The 19,260-nt window shown below is 35.6% G+C and overlaps 1 protein-coding gene across 5 annotated transcripts in view; it reads right to left on the reverse strand.

The window, feature by feature from the left end:
• Positions 1–19,260, reverse strand: part of CDC42SE2 (CDC42 small effector 2) — a 104,148-nt gene that overhangs the window by 29,070 nt on the left and 55,818 nt on the right. For all 5 annotated transcript variants that reach the window (XM_064275505.1, XM_010590178.3, XM_023548504.2 and 2 more), the window contains one exon: positions 5,968–6,312. In XM_064275505.1, the coding sequence (XP_064131575.1) occupies positions 5,968–6,021 (54 nt within the window). In that variant the 5' untranslated portion in view covers positions 6,022–6,312. The remainder of the gene's footprint in view (positions 1–5,967; positions 6,313–19,260) is intronic.

Raw genomic sequence — 19,260 nt, forward strand, 5'->3', positions numbered from 1 at the left:
CAGAGGTACAGGAACACCATCCACCACACCCCAAGCCACTGACCACTGAAAATGACACTTGGTGAGGGCGCTGAAAGCAGGGCAGGCAGTTCAAATACATAAAACCACCTTAGAAATTTCTAGACTTAGTAATACAAATACAGTATTTGAATCAGTCCTCTACGATGCCTTTCTAAAAAGTAGGGAGGATATTTCTCATTTCTCAACTCATAAGGATAATTTTATATTTCTATTATGTAAATTTATTTAATCAGAGGTTTTGAGATAGTTAAAAATGATATTTGTAGTTATACAGAATGATTTTGTGTGAAATTAAACCAAGAGCACGTACATTTGTGCTTAAAAAAAAAAAAGACAAATAGATGACACTTCTAGCGTAACTCGCACTTCATTTAGGGTAAGGGATGGTGTTCCTAAAAACGGAAGTTTTAAGGAATCTGTGTCATCTGAGGTCATTACAGTACAGTGCATGAGAAGATCCACCACACAAGAGCACTGGTTCTTCTGTTTCACATAAACCCTCTGAAACCATGGAATGCCCTCCGCTAGTGTTTCTTCCAGCCACCTTTCAAGGAGTTGTTGGTTCATCCTCTCAGGCTCCTGTAATGGTTTTGATGCTTTTCAGAATGTCTAAGGTCTGTCTACTGATCCCTAAAACACTATCCTCCCCAAACCCACCCCATTTCCTCAACATTTCCCTTGAAGAAGCTTTGAATCCTCTAAAACACCAAGCATGATGTTCTTTGTTTCCTCGTGACAGGTCTAGTACTGTCACCTGCACACACTTCCCCTCAATATTATGAGGTTAAGTGCCCTGGTTGGTGCAAGCGGTTAATGTGTTTGGCTACTAACAAAAGGTTGGAAGTTTGAGTCCACATAGAGGAGCCTTGGAAGAAAAGCTTGGCAATCTACTTCTGAAAAATCAGCCATTAAAAACCCTACTGAGCATAGAAAGGAGAGACTGGAAGGGCTGACTCATTAGGGGGAGAGCAAGTGGGAGTAAGGAGTAAGGTGTATATTAACTTATATGTGACAGACTGACTTGATTTGTAAACGTTCACTTGAAGCTCAATAAAAGTAAAAAAAAAAAAAAACCCTACTGAGCACAGTTCTACTCTGACACACACAGTCACCATGAGGCAGAATCGACTTGACAGCAATTGGAAAAAAACTTATGAGTTAAAACTGTGTATCAGAACAACAACAAAAATGGCAGAAAGAAAAGCCCCTCCAGGAAATAAACAAACTTACAGCAGAACAACTACACACTCAATTTCAGACAGCTGAGGACTAACTGGATGAATATGCAGAATGGAGTAAGGGGCTCACTGGCGTACAGTAACGCTCAAAGCACTGAAAAAAAACGTTCTTCCACTTGGTTTACTGCTATTGCCTCCTGTCTTCTGTACTTCTTTCTACCCTTTCTCCCCTATTACCTATTCGCTACACAATAATTTTTTTTAAAAAAATAAGTCAGATCACATCATTTTGCTCAAAGCCATTCAATGGGTTCCCATTTCACAGAGAATAAAAACCAAAGTCTTTTCAAAGCCTAGAAGGCCACACGTGACCTGGTCCTTGGCTACCTGTCTGGCCTCATTTTCTACCACTTTCCCCATGGCTCATAGCCACATTACCTTCTTTGCTGCTCCTCTCACGTACATGATGCACACTACATTTCAGAGCCTCTGTACTCTCTGTTCTCTCTGACTAAAGCACCATTCTTTAGGCATTTGTGTGGCTCATTCCCTCATTTCCTCGCTTAAATGTCATTTCATCAGAGAGGCCTTCTCTCAACACCTATTTAAATTAATACCCCATATCTCCAGTACCATTCTCTATCCTCTTATCCTGCTTTTTTCTTCCATATAGCACTTGTCACCTGACATGTTACAGATTTATTTGTTCACTAAATACTTCTTCCACTAGACAGCCACGAGGCCAGAGATGTCTGTTTTGCTCACTAGCATTTCATCAGTACCTGGGGCTCACTGTAGGAATACCAAAGTGTGGTTATATGCACCAGTATATGGTGATTATGCACTTAAATGTCTAACTAAAAAAAAAAAAAAAAAATCTCACAGACAAGTAGCATTACAACAAAACAGTGTCGTGTGGAGGAAATATTAAATGGGGGAAGATCTGTAGTCTGGAAGTTTTTTTTTTTTTTTTTTTTAAATAAATCAATGTTCATTGTTTTAAAGGATACCTTAGAAGTTCACCAGTACTCTGAAGAACTAAGTAGGTAAAGAGTTCACTAGTCCTATAAACACCTGACACACATCTTTTTTTTTTCACCTGGGTTTCAATGTAGCTACCATGGCAATTGTTTTATCTTCAATATAACTACCGTTATAGACTACAGCATTTAAACTACAGTCAATTAAAAAGTTTTGATTTCCACGGCTCAAAAATTTGAGACTCTATTATACTGTGTATTGTACTGTGTTAAAATGAAGGAGTAGGAAGAGAAAAATATGAATCTTATGCTACTGGCTCAGAAGAATGCACTATATTTTCTTCCCAATATTGGGTTGCTCCTTTTTCATACATGGAATGTGAAGAACAGGGGGTGGTAAAGAATGAGTGGGAGGGTTGGCTCACAGCACTTTGTTTCAGTAAATACTTTTAGAAAAGAAAAGAAAACTTTGGAGATGACCAAGCAGCTTTCAAATAAGGCAGTCTTGACTAACAGAACTGCAAGGATATGTTTTTATGGAATGTAAGGATACATAAAACTATCAGTGCATCCTTTAAATGTGTTTTCCGGAAGCCAACAAGCAAGCTGTTTTTCCATTACAGTGGCCTCATGGCCCTGTTTAAGTTTTGTGTGATTTTTTTTTTTTTAAGCAAGTCAAAAAGACTAAGAAATTGATGCCTATTTTTTGTATATTTCACATAAATGTGTCATTAAATAGTAATACAATACTGACTTGTTAAATGTTGTATGCAAAAAACTCAAGCAGAAAGTTTTTTGAGTAGGAGAAAGTACATTTCTAGTGTCCCATATTTACAACCCAAGCCTTATGCTTCTTATGCTATTTAAATTCATAATCTAGGCCTTTCTATTTAAGCTATTGGTGAGTATGCCTATACCATATATATGAATAGGATTTGCTCTAAAATACACTGTGAGTACTGGCAATAAATAAATCTGGAAATATGACTTGAGTATTCCATAATCTTTTAAAACATCATTAAAAATGTAATTCTTGGTAATACAGATTATACATTATTTATACTAATTTAAAGGTATATGATGTCTTAAAGAATACTCACTCAAACACACATACATTCATTTCATGCTTAAATAGGTTACCACCTTTCCCATTAAATGTCAGGATAAGCAAAGAACCATTAATAACACTATTCAACCTTACACTAGGTAAATACAGTAAGATAGCAAAAGTACAAAAGGTTTCAATATCAGAAAAACACTATAAAATTTTCACTATTTGGAGGTATTCAGAAACTATAAAAGTTTGGAGTATATAGCAAGGTATACATAAAGTTTTGTATAACAGACTGACTTGTAAACTTTCCCTTAAAGCACAATAAAAATTTTTAAAAATTTATGAAAGTTTCAACTAAATAACTTAAACTAATCAAAGTGCTCAGTAAGGTGACTGGTTACAAAGTTAACATATAAAAAAAAGTTTGTTATATACTAACCAATTAGGAAATGTAACAGAAAAATAGCATTCCAATTAGGATAGCAATAAAAATCCATAAAATATTTAGAATGAAACTAACAAGAAATGTGCAAAACTTTGGTGATAAAATTTTAAAACTTTACTAAAAGAATATGAAAAGATCTGTACAAATGAAGACATACGCCATGTTTCTCAATGAGATTACTCAAAATTGTAAAGATGTCAATTCTCACCCTAATTATTCTTGAAATTTACTGCCATCCCAAAGTAAACACCTATAGGATTAAAACATGCGTTATGATATATCTCATACAAGGCAAAAGATATACAGAATAACATAACAAGGACCTATCTAACGACAATATTAATTCTCAACACAGTTGAAAAAGAGAGCTATGAAACAGACTCCCCTTATGAAACAGCAAAACATATGCTGTAACTGCAGCAATCAAAACAGTATGGTATAGGCACAGGGTAAACAGGTGTACCAATGGAACAGATTTTAGAAACGGATCCTTAAATATGTGAAAATGTAGTATATAAAAAAGGTGACATTTCAAATCACTAATAAAAAGACTGAGTGACCATAAAGTGTCTTCAAACAGCTGATGAGCATGAAAAAACTCCTACCTTACATCACACAAATAGTCAATTTCCATTCCACATGCATCAAAAGAGCTAAATGTGAAAAATAGAATGATAAAAGTAGTGTAAGAAAATAGAATGGTAGGTCTTTAGAATATTGCGGTGGTGAAGATCTCCTTAAGGAAAACTTGTATATGATGAAAGAATTCAGAAAGTTTTAAAAAAACAAGTTGATAAACTGAGATAAACATCTATAACAAAGGGTTATTAGTCATAATATATACACAGAGCTGCAAAATAGACTAACACACAAAAAATGGTGAAACAATCAGCAGGCAAATCAATGAAAAAAGATACGAGTTTACACTAAATATATAAAAAGATGCTTAACCTCACTACTAATTGAGTACAAATTAAATGATAGTGTGTATATAAATTATGACCATCAACAGAAAAATCAGTTATGGCATATTTAGATCATGAATGCTATGAAGACTTTAGAAATAATGATGCAAATAGATTTACATTTAAGCATGAAATAATGAGACACTGTTAAGTGCAAGTGACAGAAAAATATATATAACATCGAAATTATATACAATACATATGAATTCACTGAGTGATGTCTCTAGGAATATATACCAAATTCTAAATGTGATTTCACCTGGGGAGCAGTGAAACTGCAAGAAGAGGACAAAAAGACGACTTTCATTTTTTCTTTTGTCTATCCTGCATGAATTCTTGTAATAAAAATTCATTCATACATTATGTGTGCAATTACATTTTTAAATTTAAGCCTCATTCTTCCTTTTATGTTATTACAAATATAAACAAAACAGAATAACCATCTACCCATCCCAAGTATCTACATTCTTCAAGATGTTATACTTGATCCTGAGGATACAAAGATAAATACGGTTATAACCCCTAAAGAATTCAAAATATCATGGGAGAAAATGTTGAATAATCAAGTTGTTTACTATTCAAGGGGTCCTATGCTATAATAATAAAATGAACTAAGCTCTACGGGGCAGTTCTACTCTGTCCTATAGGGTCTGTGGGAATACAGGTGAAGTATTATCTAAGTCAAGGGAAAGTCCAGCAAGATTTTACAGAGGCGACATTTGACCTAGGCATCATAAAAGACAATAGAAATTTGCTGGGTTGGAGGGCAGGACTTTAGTAGAGGTAACATACATGCATAGATTAAGGCACAAAATGGGGTATGTCCCAAGAAGGCGGCAGCCAAGACCACTTACTATCTACACGACCTTGGGCAAAAACCTGAATCTGTTTCAACTAAAAACATGGAGAATGATTTCTTCCTCAGAGAACAGCTGTGAGGAAAATGAGACAATAAGCTGAGAAGGATGTGAGGGCAATCTGGCTGCCAGATCTTCCACCCCATTGGTTTCCAAGGCTGACTTAGCTATTTCTCCTCAGGTTACCATCTCCTTTCCTTTTCACTGTCCAAAAGCTGTCTATTTGGTAGAACGCAACATTGTTAGTCATGTACAGTGGTCTAGCGCAGTTACTGACATACAATATTTACGCAGAAAACGTCAATTTTTTCCTTTTTAACCAGATGTTCAGAGTTTCACTGGACAATCCGTGACATTTCATAGAACTGTCTGTAATTACTCCCAAAGTCCTGAGTCTCAGATTGAGAAGGAGCAGTATATTTAATAAGCCCTCCACCCCATATGTACACATATTACTTCATACTTACGGGCTGAGGCTGTTCTGCAATACAGCAGTTGAAACACAACCAGAATTCACTCATGCTTATAGTCCCAGGTATAAATGAGCACCAATGAAAACTCCAAATCTCAACTCAGGAAGCGCCACAAAGTACGTTCCTCAATATGATGGATGAATGTCCAATGACGTCAAAATAATAATTTTATTACTTTGCTGTGTTATTGTTCCCGGAAGTCAAGTATCTTATGCAGTCAATTTAATAAAGAAAAACACTGTTCTCCTTTCTGTGCTTCTGGTTCTACACAGACTTGTTTCTGAACCACCAGGAAGGCATAAAAATTGGTGTCTTGACCCAGGACCTATAACTGGTAGTCTAGAAAAAAGGAAAAAGAAAAAAAAGTTACTTTACTTATCGTTGGAGGCTTTTATTTCCAAAACCTGGAATAAAATTAAGAGTAAACATTATTCAAAGAAGTAAACACTGGGGGAAAAAAATCAAGATTTTAACAAATGATGTTCATTCAACAAATATTTTTTGATCACCTTGATTGTTATGTGCTAGGGACACAACAGTGAAAGCAGACCATTACCATCACTACCACAGGAAAGAGTATGTGGAGTATATCCCACTCCAGCCAACCAAGCCAAGCCAATCAGTATCCACCTCTTTTCTTCCTGACTACCAAGCTGCCATCCTTAAGGCTGACAAAAGAAAATCATGTTCCACACCTCAAAGAGATGATGGTTCTGAGATAACAATGCCGACAAGCTGAGACAAAAAAGGAAGTCCAGATGATAAGAATTTCTGATCCCAGTCATCCGTAAGGTCCATTTCACCTGTCCACTGGAGGTTTGGTTTTGTGAGTCAATGTTTCTCCCTTTTTGACCTGGAACTACTATGAACTGGGTTTCTATCAACTGCAGCCTAATACAACAGTCAAATGAATACGTCCAGTAGAAAGCTGGGTATATAAGCCTAAAGCCTAGGAGAAGCCTTGGAATCGTTAGCAGATTTTAATTGAAGCAATGAATGTTCACTACTGAGGGAAAGCAATTTCATGAGAAGCAAGGACGGCCTAAGAGAGAGAGAGATCTCTGAGACACAGCAACATTTAAATAATGAGTAGAGAAAGAGAAGTCTGTAAAGGAGGTTTGGATATTACCAGAAAGAAAGGGTGAAGGAAAACCAGTTAAATGTGTCAATGAAGCCTGTTTCAATGAGGAAGTGGTCAGCAGTGTTAACTGTCAATGAGACAGCAAAGACTGAGAACTGTTTATTAGATTTTGCAGCAAATAGATACTTGGTGACCTTGGTTACAGCAGTTTTAATGAAATAGTATAGGTAGATTACAGTGAGATAAGGAGTGAAAGGAAAGAAGTAGAGTCAACAAGTATAGACAACGTTTGTAAGATTGGATATAAAGTTAAGAAACATAAGGTGGTAGGGAAAGTGAAGAAAAAACAACATCCTTGAAATGAAAAGATCAGAGACCAAGGATATATTAATTTGATTATTCAAAGAAATGTAACATTTTTGCCCCAAGTAGTGAAATGAAACATACAAACTACATGTTTATAAATTTTTGAAAGAGGCTTCATATATTTATACCCATTGCCATCAAGCAGATTCCAACTCATAGCAACCCTATAGGGAAGAGTAGATCTGTCCCAAGGGGTTTCCAAGGCTGTAAATCTTTACAGAAGTAGGCTGCCATGTCTTTTTCCACAAGAGCAGCTTGTGGGTTCAAACCATTGACCTTTTGGTTGGCAGCAGAACTCTTAGCCACTGTGCCACCAGGGCTCCTTCATACATTTATAAGCTATGCCAAATGCAAATTAATGATAACCAAATTATAAGATCACAGAACCTGAACATCTTAAGTGGAAGAAAATTTATCCCTTTGGCTTTTAATTATTGTCCGAAACTGTGACTCTAAAAGTAGTAAGATAGGGAAGGCCGTTATTTCTGTATTTGTATAGATGAAGATCTTCGATGAGGGTAAATATATATATATTCAATGTCACAAAATCTGGGTAGCAATAAAGCACAAATTTAGAACTCTGATTCTACCAGATGACAGGTGCTTTAACATACCACAGGAAATAACATGTTAAGACTTAAGCATACATTCAAGGAGGAAGGCTGAAGAAAGAAAATTGACATTCTTGCCACAGTTAAAATTCAGAACCTGGAATATTTATTTTCAAGCAGTCAGGATGAACATTTCCTATCCCACCCAAACTCTAAGCCAAGAAAGTGGCACTCTTTGTCCACTGAATGAGTAAATACTGTGCAGGTTTATAAGTTCAAAAGGAGTACATTTCACTTGTTCCTCCAACTAAACCTCCTAGTAAAAATATGAAAAGAAAGAGTCAAATTCACAGTATCATGAACATTATTTCTGAGTTGCTATTTAACAAGTTTAACTCCACTCTGAATCAAAGGCCTTGGCCATTAAGAAGTCATGTGACAACCAGACGGAATTAATAAGAATGTCAACACAGTGAAAAATGTAATCAATGTCACTGAATAATTTGTGTAGAAATCGTTAAATGGGAACCAATTTGCTGTGTAAACTCTCAGTGGAAACACAGTATTTTTTTTTTTAAAACAGCTATGTGAAACTAAATCTCTTCTACCTGATTCTACAAAAACAAATACGTCCTTGTCTGAAACTGAAAATTCTTTATGCTCATCACTATTGTAGTAGCAAAATCAGATATGGAGCTACTGATGTTTTCAAATCTATTGCTCAGGTATTCATATTTTCTCATTTACTATATAAGTGGGCAATTTGCTTTTTATTTATAAGTCGCCTTTGCCAGAAACCAGAGTCATATACTAACTTTACACTGGGAGGTCTTGTATTTTCTTTTTCTTTTCTTTTAAACTGCTTCCTTCTGTTGAACACTTAAAATTAATAAATGGCTTTCTACTTTACAACCCATAATAATGCTTTATTTTACCATTCCAATATTTTCCCAATTCAACTTTCCTTCTGATTTAGAATGAAGCTATTTCTTATTTTATGAATTTTATGAAGAAGTACTTCCACGTACTACTTTGGGAATGACATTCACAATACTTCCTGTTTCTTAAATGTTTGGTTGAAGGATGACTGCTTAAAGTACAATAATTTGTATAACTATTTTTGGAGGCAAAACAGAAAGGATATACAGCTTTTATTATATATTTCTGAAATGTGTTTTCAAACCAAGCGGGTGTTTGCTACTCGATGGGTTTTTGTTAATATATACACCTTAAAATATTTCAAACATACGTTGGAAGTGATGCCAATACATTTTCTATCTTCTTGCTTTTTCTAAACCAACTCCTTTAATTTTTTTCAAGTGTACATATTTGAAACAGATTTATAAATAAACATCTTTAGAGAAGTCCTGAATTCTTCACAAAATATTTCAATGCTGGCACTAATAATAAATACTCATTTCTCAAATTAAAAGTTGCCTAAAACATATCCATTTTAAAAACCTTAGACTTCTTTCGGTTTTAATTTTAAGATAACAAAGGAAGTGTCACTTTTCAGTAACATCAACAACTAAAGTTGGCTTTTATACACAGCTCAGCACATTCCACACATAAATAAGGGGTCAGACCGGTCTACAGCACAAGACAGTATTTCACAGACTCACAAATGCATAGGATTTTAGAAATGCAATAGACCTTAAAGATAACATCATGGGACTTATTTTAAAAATGAGGACACTAAAGCCAAATAGCTTGAAGTGAATTATCTAAGGCCACTTAGCTAGTGACTGGCAGAGCGTCCTTAAATTAAAAGCCCAGTCTCTTATAAATGACATGGGCGTGAGAGATGAGTGGAGTGGCATTATCTGAGACGGTTTCTCCGATCACAATATTCACCAACACCAATCAGTTCCCCTCCTTCTCACTTCCTCCACCAAAATTAAATGTTACAGATACAGCTTTCTACCTGTGTGAACAGTTTTGCTACGGATAATTTAAAGAAGTTATGTTCCAAACTCCTACCTACATTAAATAAAGTTGCTTTTAGGTCAACTCCAGAGAAATAATAATAAAGCCTTGATTTGAAAAATAGGACAGTGGGGGAATCTCTTTTGCCAGATAATTACTTTCTAATTTTTTTTTTTAATCTGAAATACTTGGAAGTCAGTTCAGGTATCGAGCATGCTCAGTTTGTTTAAAACTGAATCAAAATTTAGAATTTAGGCTTTGAAACAAAATATCTATGGTACTGCTAACACTTGGCTAACTTTTAGACACATGAGCCTAATAAAGTAACATGTTCTATCACCCTCGGTTTTCTTAACTACAAAGTGGAATACTGCACAGCCAATTTCACAGGCCTGAAATGAGGATTAAATGAGATGGTATACATGAAGGCATGTAACATATTATAAAGAGCTATATTTATTATTTACGTAAGATGCTCTTATGTATTATCAGAATAAAGCGGCAAACAGAGGTAGCAAAAACAGGTAATTTTTGCTCCAAATTTTGGTAATGGCTCACATTTTAAGAAACAATCTAAAAGTCTGCCCAGAAAAAAAAGAATAACTACACTGTGGTATATTCACACAAAAGGATGCTCCACAAAATGAAAATGAATGACACCTTCATGCAATAACATGGATGACCCTCATCAATATGTTGCTAAGGGAAATAAGCAAGACCCAAAGTAATACACATGGAATTATTTCATTTACATGAATTTCAAAAACAAGTTAAACTTACTTATTTTGTTTAGAGATGGATGCATAGGTATTCAAATTAAAGTAAAGCAAGTATATTATTATAAAGTCAGCAGAGTGGTTATCTCTCAGGTTGAGGGTAGGGGCTGTGACTAGGAAGAGATGCGTGGTGGCTTCTGGTATACTGGTAATGTTCTACTTCTTGATTTGGACTACTTGATTTGGCTTACACAGTATTTGCTTTATTATTTGTTAAATAGTATATTTATGAACCTATGCAATTTTCTATACATTTTTAAGTGACAAAATTTTTCATGAAATATAAGGAACAGAAATAAATATGAATAATTAGCAGTTAATCACAGCGAAGAGATCAGAAATGGAAATGTAAAACAAAAAATCAAGTAAAAATGTACAACCTTGCTAGAGACTTTGAAGAATCTGGCAAAGTTACTGGCTGGAGAAAGAGTGGGGTCTGAAATTCTATCAGATGCCAAAGAGGTTTTTCCTCAAAATGCAGAATCAATTATCAATAAAGCTGACTTATAGTTGAACCAGCATTAAATCTGTCCCAATGTAGCTAAAACAGGTCTTATGATTTGTCATACAAGATCCTTAAAAAAAAGACACATTAAGAAGAGCTTTCGAACTGCGTACTTACTGCAGTTCTACTTTTCTAAGGATAATCAAAAACCAAATAAACCACTGTTTCCCTGAATTCAGTTATAAAAAACACAACAACTGACTGCTCTGACAGGGATCATTAATAGAGGGTCCCGGACAGAGCTGAAGAAAAATAAAGAACAAAATTCTAACTCACAAAAAAGACCTGACTTACTGATCTGACAGAGACTGGCGAAACGCTGAGAGTGTGGCCCCTGGACACCCTTTTAACTCAGTACTGAAGTCACTCCTGAGGTTCACCCTTCAGCCAAAGATTAGACAGGCCTATAAAACAAACTAACACACGTAGCTCAACCATGTATACGAGACTAAATGGGAACACCAGCCCAGGAGCAGGACTAGAAGGCAGGAGAGGACAGGAAAGCCAGTAATGGGGAACCCAAACTCAAGAAGGGGAGAGTGTGGACATGTGGTGGGGTTGGCAACTAATGTCACAAAACGATATGTGTATTAACTGTTAATGAGAAACTAATTTGCTCTGTAAACCTTCATCTAAAGCACAATTTAAAAAAACACAAAAGGTGTGTGTGTGCATGTACATATTTGCACATGGGTACATATATATATGCACGTAGTTGAACTTTTTCTTTGAAATGACAGGCTATAGTCTTTCCTGTAGTTTCACACAAACGTAATCACACAGTACATAATCTTTTTATGTCTGGTTTCTTCTGTTCTGCATGTTTCTGAGATTCATCCATGTTACCTGTAGTTCATTCCTTTTTACTGCTGAACAGAATTCCATCCTATGGATATACTACCACTTGTTTATCCATTCATCTGTTGGTAAGTATTACTGTTTTTCCAGTTTTTTTTTTTTTTTTTACTATTAAGAACAAACGGCTATGATAACGTATATGCAATGCTTTCATTTCTCCTGGGTAAATACCTAGGAATGGAACTGCTGGGTCATATGGTAAGTATGGAAACCCTGGTGGCGTAGTGATTAAGTGCTACGGCTGCTAACCAAAGGGTCGGCAGTTTGAATTCATCAGGCGCTCCTCGGAAACTCTATGGGGCAGTTCTACTCTGTTCTGTAGAGTCACACTATGTGTCAGAATCAACTCGACGGCACTGGGTATGGTAAGTATATTTTAGAAACTGTTTATCAGCTTTCCAAATCAGGTGCACCATTTTGCATTACTCCAGCAATGTACGAAAGTTCCAATTTTTCCACATCCTACCAACACTTTGTACTGTTAGTCTTTTTCATTTTAGTCATTCTAGTGGATATGAAGGTCACTAGGTGGTTGATGCAAACAGTTTATAATCAACTATTAACCTAAATTTTGGCAGTTCAAACCCACCCAGCATTACGAAGAATGTCCTGGCGATCTGCTTCCGAAAAAATCACAGCCAAGAAAACCCTATGGAGCAGTTATACTCTGTAACACATGAGGTCACTCTGAGTCAGAACCGACTTATCGACAACATGTTTGTTTTTTTAAAGTGGATATGACGTAGTATCTCATTGTGGCTTTAATTTGTACTTTTCTTTAACTAATGATATTAAATCTTTTCATGTGCTTGTTGGCCTTTCGTACATCTTCTTTTGTTAAATGTGTGTCAAATCTTTGCCCATTTTTAATTGTTTGTCCTATTGAGTTGTTCTTTACATAGCCCAGATCAAGTCCTGCGTCTGATATATAGATTGTGAATACTGTCTCCCATTTTTAAAAAATAGTATCTTTTGAAGAGACTGTTCTCATTTTGATGAAGTCTGAATTATCAATTTTATCTTTTATGATTTATGTTCTTTATGTCCTAAGAACTTTTTGCCTATCCCAAAGTCACAAAGATTTTCTCCTATTTCTTCTTCTAAGTTTTAGTTTTTACTTTTATATCTATAATGCATTTTGAGTTAATTTTTTGGCGGTATAAAGTAAAGGTCGGGGTTTTTTTCTTTATATGGATATCCAGCTGTTCAAGCATAACTTGTGGAAGAACAGCCTTTTCCCACTGGACTGATCTGGCACCTTTACCAAAAATCAAATGACTATAAGTTTGGGTCTATTTCTGGGCTGTTTACTATGTTATACTGGTTTATTTGTAGATCCTTACACCAGTACCATACTGTCTTGACTGATGTAGCTTTGTAAGACTTGAAGTCAGGTAGTGTTAAGTCTTCCAACTTTGTTCTTTTTCAATATTGCTTTAGATATTCTAGATCCCTTCCATTTCCATATACATTTTAGGATCAGCTCGTCAATTTCCACAAAAAGCCTCCTGGGAATCTGACTGGAATTGTATTTAATCTATAACAATCATAAGGAAGAGGATTATACTTCAGCAATATTCAGTGTCCTAATCCAGGAACAAGGTATAACTTACTGAAAAAATGGGACGAGATGGGATTCCCTCCTTAAAAACACTTCCAGAGCTACTAAAAAACTTGTATTTACAAAATAGTTGATAAAAATATTCCTCTGGATTATACAAGAAGGGAGATACAGAGACCACTGACACGATGTGATATGCAATATTCATCAGTCTTGGCTTCTTTCTCTCCTATTTCATCAGAAGTTGGACTCTCCTTGTTTTTAGTTTTTCCATTTTCATCAGTCTTAGTCATCTAGTGCTGCTATAACAGAAATACTACAAGCGGATGGCTTTAACAAAGAGAAGTTTATTTTCTCACAGCAGAATAGGCTAAAAGTCCAAATTTAGGGTGTCGGCTCCAGAGGAAGGCTTTCTCTCTCTGTTGATCTTGTCATCAATCTTCCCCTGGACCAGGAGCTTCCCTATGCAGGAACCCCAGGTCCAAACAATGCAGTCTGATCCTGAGCCGCAGCTTTCTTGGTATGAAGTCCCCAAACTCTCTGCTTGCTTCCCTTTCATCTCTTGTAAGATAAAAGGTCACACCCCAGGGAAACTCCCTTTACATTGGATCAGGGATGTGATCTCAGTAAGGGTGTTACATTCCACCCTAATCCTCTTTAATATAAAACTACAATCACAAAATAGAGGATGACCACACAATACTGAGAATCATGGCCTAACCAAGTTGACACATAATTTTGGGGGACACAATTCAATCCATGACGATCAGGTAAATCATCTTTAGTTTCTTGGTTAGTTATTTCAGCCTGTTTTTTTCTTTTGCTCCCTGTAATAGATTGAACTGTGTCCCCAAAAAAGATATGTTAAAATCCTAACACCCTGTACCTATAAATTACCTTGTATGGAAATATGATCTTTGAAGGTATTCTCCATTAACATGAGGTCATACTGGAGTAGGGTGGGTCCCAATCCTGTATGACTGGTGGTCTTATAGAAGAAGAGACACACAGACACAAAGAGGATGGCTGGCCATATGAAGATACATCTACAAGCCAAGAAACACCAAGAAATGCCTGAGTTTCCAGAAGCTGTAAGAAACAAGGAAAGATCTTCCCTTAGAGGTGACAGAGAGCGTGGCCTGGCTAACACACTGATTTGGATGGACTTCCAGGCGCCAGGACTGTGAGACAGTAAGTTTCTGTTCCTTAAAGCCACCTGCTTTGTGGTACTTTGTTACAGCAGCCCTAGGAGACTAAGACACTTACCCTTTTCCTTTTGTTTGCATTTTTTTGTCTGGATACTTACCCTAAAAAAACAAAAACAAAACTACGTCATATGGTTAGGTTGACTATCCTGCTACAGTTAATCCCTTGATACCATATAATGAGAGTAGCTGAAAGAATCAATTTTTAATTTATTGCTTTCATTTAGGTGTTCGAATAATCTTTCCTGCTGCCTTTTTGGGCTTCGTTTTTGGCTCCCTTTTTTGTAGTAGCAGGATTAGCTAACATGTCTACCTGGGCTCCTCCTTCACTGCCTCTCCCACTGAACTGACCTTCCTCTTAGGCATCCTGGCATGGGGGGGGCACATGCTGGGTGCTGTGGGCAGAGGACTTTCAGGAAGCTGGGCTGCCTGGCAGCTGCAGCTCCTTCCACCACACAGCAGAGCAGTGGGAGCCCACATTCCCTTTTATCTAGTTTGACAATATAAACTGACTTTCTGTTAATTAGAACGTGGCTCTTTCACAATATCACGTCCCATCCTCTTAGCCTTTTCACCGTCATCCCTAGATAATTATAATTTTTGGTTAAATCAATATTCAATGTTTATATTATTATGATTGCTATTGCCGAAACAAGTAGCATATTAAGATTACCTATCCTTTCTTGAATAATCTTTTGCTTTCCCTAAAGTTAACAGCTGCTGAGCTTTTGTATTTGCTTAGTTTTTCTATGTACCCATATCAAATCTGTAAAACACTGTAATTAGATCTGTAAAACATCTATAATTTCCAAATACCCAAACATATACACAAATGCATTAATTCAAATTTTCTTTTGGCTTCTTCCCAGAACCCCTAACTTCTTGCTTCAGTGTGGACTAGCTGCTCTCCAAGCATGTTCCCTCGGTGCCTACACTGAATGCCCTGTTCCTGAGAATCATGTCTTCCTCTTTTATTTTACCCACTCAGCTTATTTTGTAAAATCACATACTCAGTAGCTTCCTAGAAAACAGTACATGGAAGGAAAGTGTTCTGATTCTGTGCATTTGACATTTGATGGAACATTTGGTTGAATATAGACTAACAAGTTAAAAATATTTCCCTAAGAATTCTAAAGACATTGTCTGATAGGTTCCAGAGTTGCTGCTGAGAACTCTGTTAACATTCCAATTTTCTTTTCTTTGTATGTGCGCTATTTCCCCCTTCTCTGGAAGGTTTAAAGATATTCTCTTTACCCTTGGAATGCTCAAATTTCACAGATGTGATTTGGTGTGGTCCTTTTTCATTCATTGTGCCAGGCACTGGAATGAGACCTTTCAAACTGCAGAATGCAAAAATGGAACAAAAAACTCCCATATATCCTTCAACCAATACTTTGCACTTATTCTTGAGTTTAGCTAAGCATAGACTTACTAGTTGACAGTGCTTTTCCTTTAGTCCTTTGCAAATGTTATTCTTACAACTATTGTTGCTGAAAAAAAAGGTGTAAATCTAATTGCTGGTCCTTTGAAAGTAAATTCGTTTATATACAGACACTTTGAAGATCATCTTTGCAACTGGCTCTTAATTTCACAAAATCTCTCGTTTCTAACTTATTTTAATTTATTTATTTAGGACTCCCTTCACAGGCTTCTAATCTGCTATTTTACCCAACTATTGACTTCTACCCCAATTATGGACTTTTATTTCAATGATCCTATTTATTCATTTTAACAAGTTTCATTCGTTTCTTTTTCAAAATCACTACTCCAGTTTCTTTGCCTTTCATGTAGACATTTTAAGTACATACATCTTACAGTATATTTCTGATTATTCTGTTAAATCAATTCCTGCTCTACTAATTATCCTCTTTGGCTTGTCTGCTGACTCTCTGTCATGTTAGACTATTCCCTTGTAATTATTTTATTTTATTCTCTGAAACCAGACAGTGTAATTTCAAATCCTGGATTCTCCCAAGTACTAGCTATACGATGTTGAGCCAGTTACTTAACCTTTGCATGCCTCAATTTTCTATTATATAAAATGGAGGTTATAATAATATCTACGTCATAGGTTTGTGTGAAGATTAAATGAGCAAATTTAAATTGTTCATAATAGTAAAAGAGTATAAGTAAATGTATACATATGTACACACAGACACACATACATATACACATGCATACATAAACATACATAACATGCTATCGTTGTTGTCACTATTACTATCATTATTTTATCGGTTTTCTCTCTCCACCCAGAGACCTAAATGGAGCTATTCTAGTCTCTCTTTTTCTTAGACAGAGTAGCACACATACAAAAATGTATGATTCCAGTTATTAGAGTTGATTATTTAAAAGGGAAAGTGAAACAGATCAGCATTAAGGCACAGGAAAAAACTTACTAATGGTAATTAAATTACTCACTTTGACAGCAATGCCATGTTTTCCTCAAAAACACCAGTTGAAATATACATATAATTTATATGTCTATACCATACACTAAAATTAACAATGCAAAGATTAAAATAGATGGTTGAATAAATAATTCTAGATTACATCTAAATAATGACTTTTAGTATTGATAACGTATTTAGTATAGAGAGTCTTGGAAATCAGGATTAAGTTTTTGAAGGGAACTCTTGCTCAATACCTAGTTGCTGCCTGGAATGTCTGCCAAGTCCCTTTGTAAAAGAAAGGATGAGAATAGGTAATTAAAAGGTTTAAAGAAGGAGAAGTATGTGTAATTCATGCCTCCTGGTCAGACATAGAATCCCTTATCAATCCCTTGGGGATGTGAAAGTCAGCTGAGCACAAACAGCAGTATTTTATCTGGGTGTGGAACAAGGTTAAGGTGGAGACCAGGCTCTGATATTCTGTTTCAGATTCATCCCCAGAGAGGAAAGAGATCACTGTGATTCCCACTTGCTTTGTGGAAACTGCCTTAGGACTTTAAATGTTATTTCCCCCAAATAACTGAGGTACTTTTGGCTGCCATTATTTTTTAGCTGGGAGAAACTTTTGTAAGATTAATTTGCTATGACTACAGAACTGTCATGCTCTTTCAAGAGCTAAGTTGTTTTAAAGCTTCTCCACGCCCACGCTTCCACAAACATTTGTATCACATTGCACTATTAAAGTGCTTATATCATAACCAGCACGTAGTAATTACACAATAAGGGATAATTTATGTTATTAGGTTATCAAGTTTTTTCTCAAGTCTAACATCACACAATATCTGCAGTGTCTGGCACCTGACACAGTATGTAAGTTTAAACTGGTCCAAAAATTTTCTTGTGGAAGAGACTAACAACATCTAGAGAAAAAAGCTTTTCTAAGAATCACATATACAGGTAATACCTTTAAGTTTCAGGTGGAATGATGAGCACAAAAAAACAAGCTGCATCTAATATGCACTACAGTTTATCACATATATGTTCAACACTATCAAGTCAAAGATTAACAACGACAATATTTGTGACAAATTTATGCCCACTGCTAAAGACTAACTGCAAACTATACCATTTTTGTGCAGTTTTGGCGCTCTCAACCAATTTATCATAAAATCTTTTTTTCAACAACTGTTTTGGTCTGCATAACAGCTAAGAACTAAGATTTTCTAAAGCCTTTTAAGTAAATATGAAAAATTAAAGTTCCTAAGTTAGGTACTGAGGAAGAGAAAACGAATGTGAGCTAAGGAGCACGATGTAAAGTTACACAGGGGGTGGACTGGGAAGTAGGGAGAATCATTCTGAAAGATTCAAACAAATATACTGCCATCAGCTTTATTACAAATATAAAGACTCAAGTATTAAAATTCCTACTGAAAATCTTATAAAATAATGAAGTGTAAAAGGACTGTGCTAAGAAGACAAAATTTAAACTTTGTACCAAAGAAGAGCTGATCTTTCTAACCCATACCGAAAAGTTTAAAAACACAACAAAGAAAAAAACCCACTTTTGGTAAAGTAGGAAGGCCTACTACAGGCAGTTTGAACTCATTAGCACTCTTAAAACTCAGTATCTATGAATAGTGAAATAATACAAAAATTAAAGCTGTCAATAAAGACCCGTTTTTACCTTTATCTTAAAAAAAAAAAGTCGTATACATATTTATATAATCATTTTTAAAAACACTGTAAAATGACATTTTTGAACTTTGTTCAAAAGATAACATATTTTTTCCTCTTTTAGGCAATCTTCAAAATATCTTTTAATAAATTACTCCAATAAATTTGCTATTCTTTTTGCTTAGCCCCATACATAAACACTGTGAGAAAATGATGTTACTAAAACGAAGAAAAATGAACTTGGAATTCAAATGAAACAGAGTTCTCTTCTGCAGTAGAGACCGACACAGACTATCCAGTCTATATGAATAACACTAAAAAGCCCTTAAAAAAGACAGGGCCAAGACAGCAGAGTAGTCAGATGCTTCCAGTGATCCCTCTTACAACAAAGACC

This window comes from Loxodonta africana, chromosome 2, assembly GCF_030014295.1.
Source record: "Loxodonta africana isolate mLoxAfr1 chromosome 2, mLoxAfr1.hap2, whole genome shotgun sequence".
NCBI classification, from domain to species: domain Eukaryota; kingdom Metazoa; phylum Chordata; class Mammalia; order Proboscidea; family Elephantidae; genus Loxodonta; species Loxodonta africana.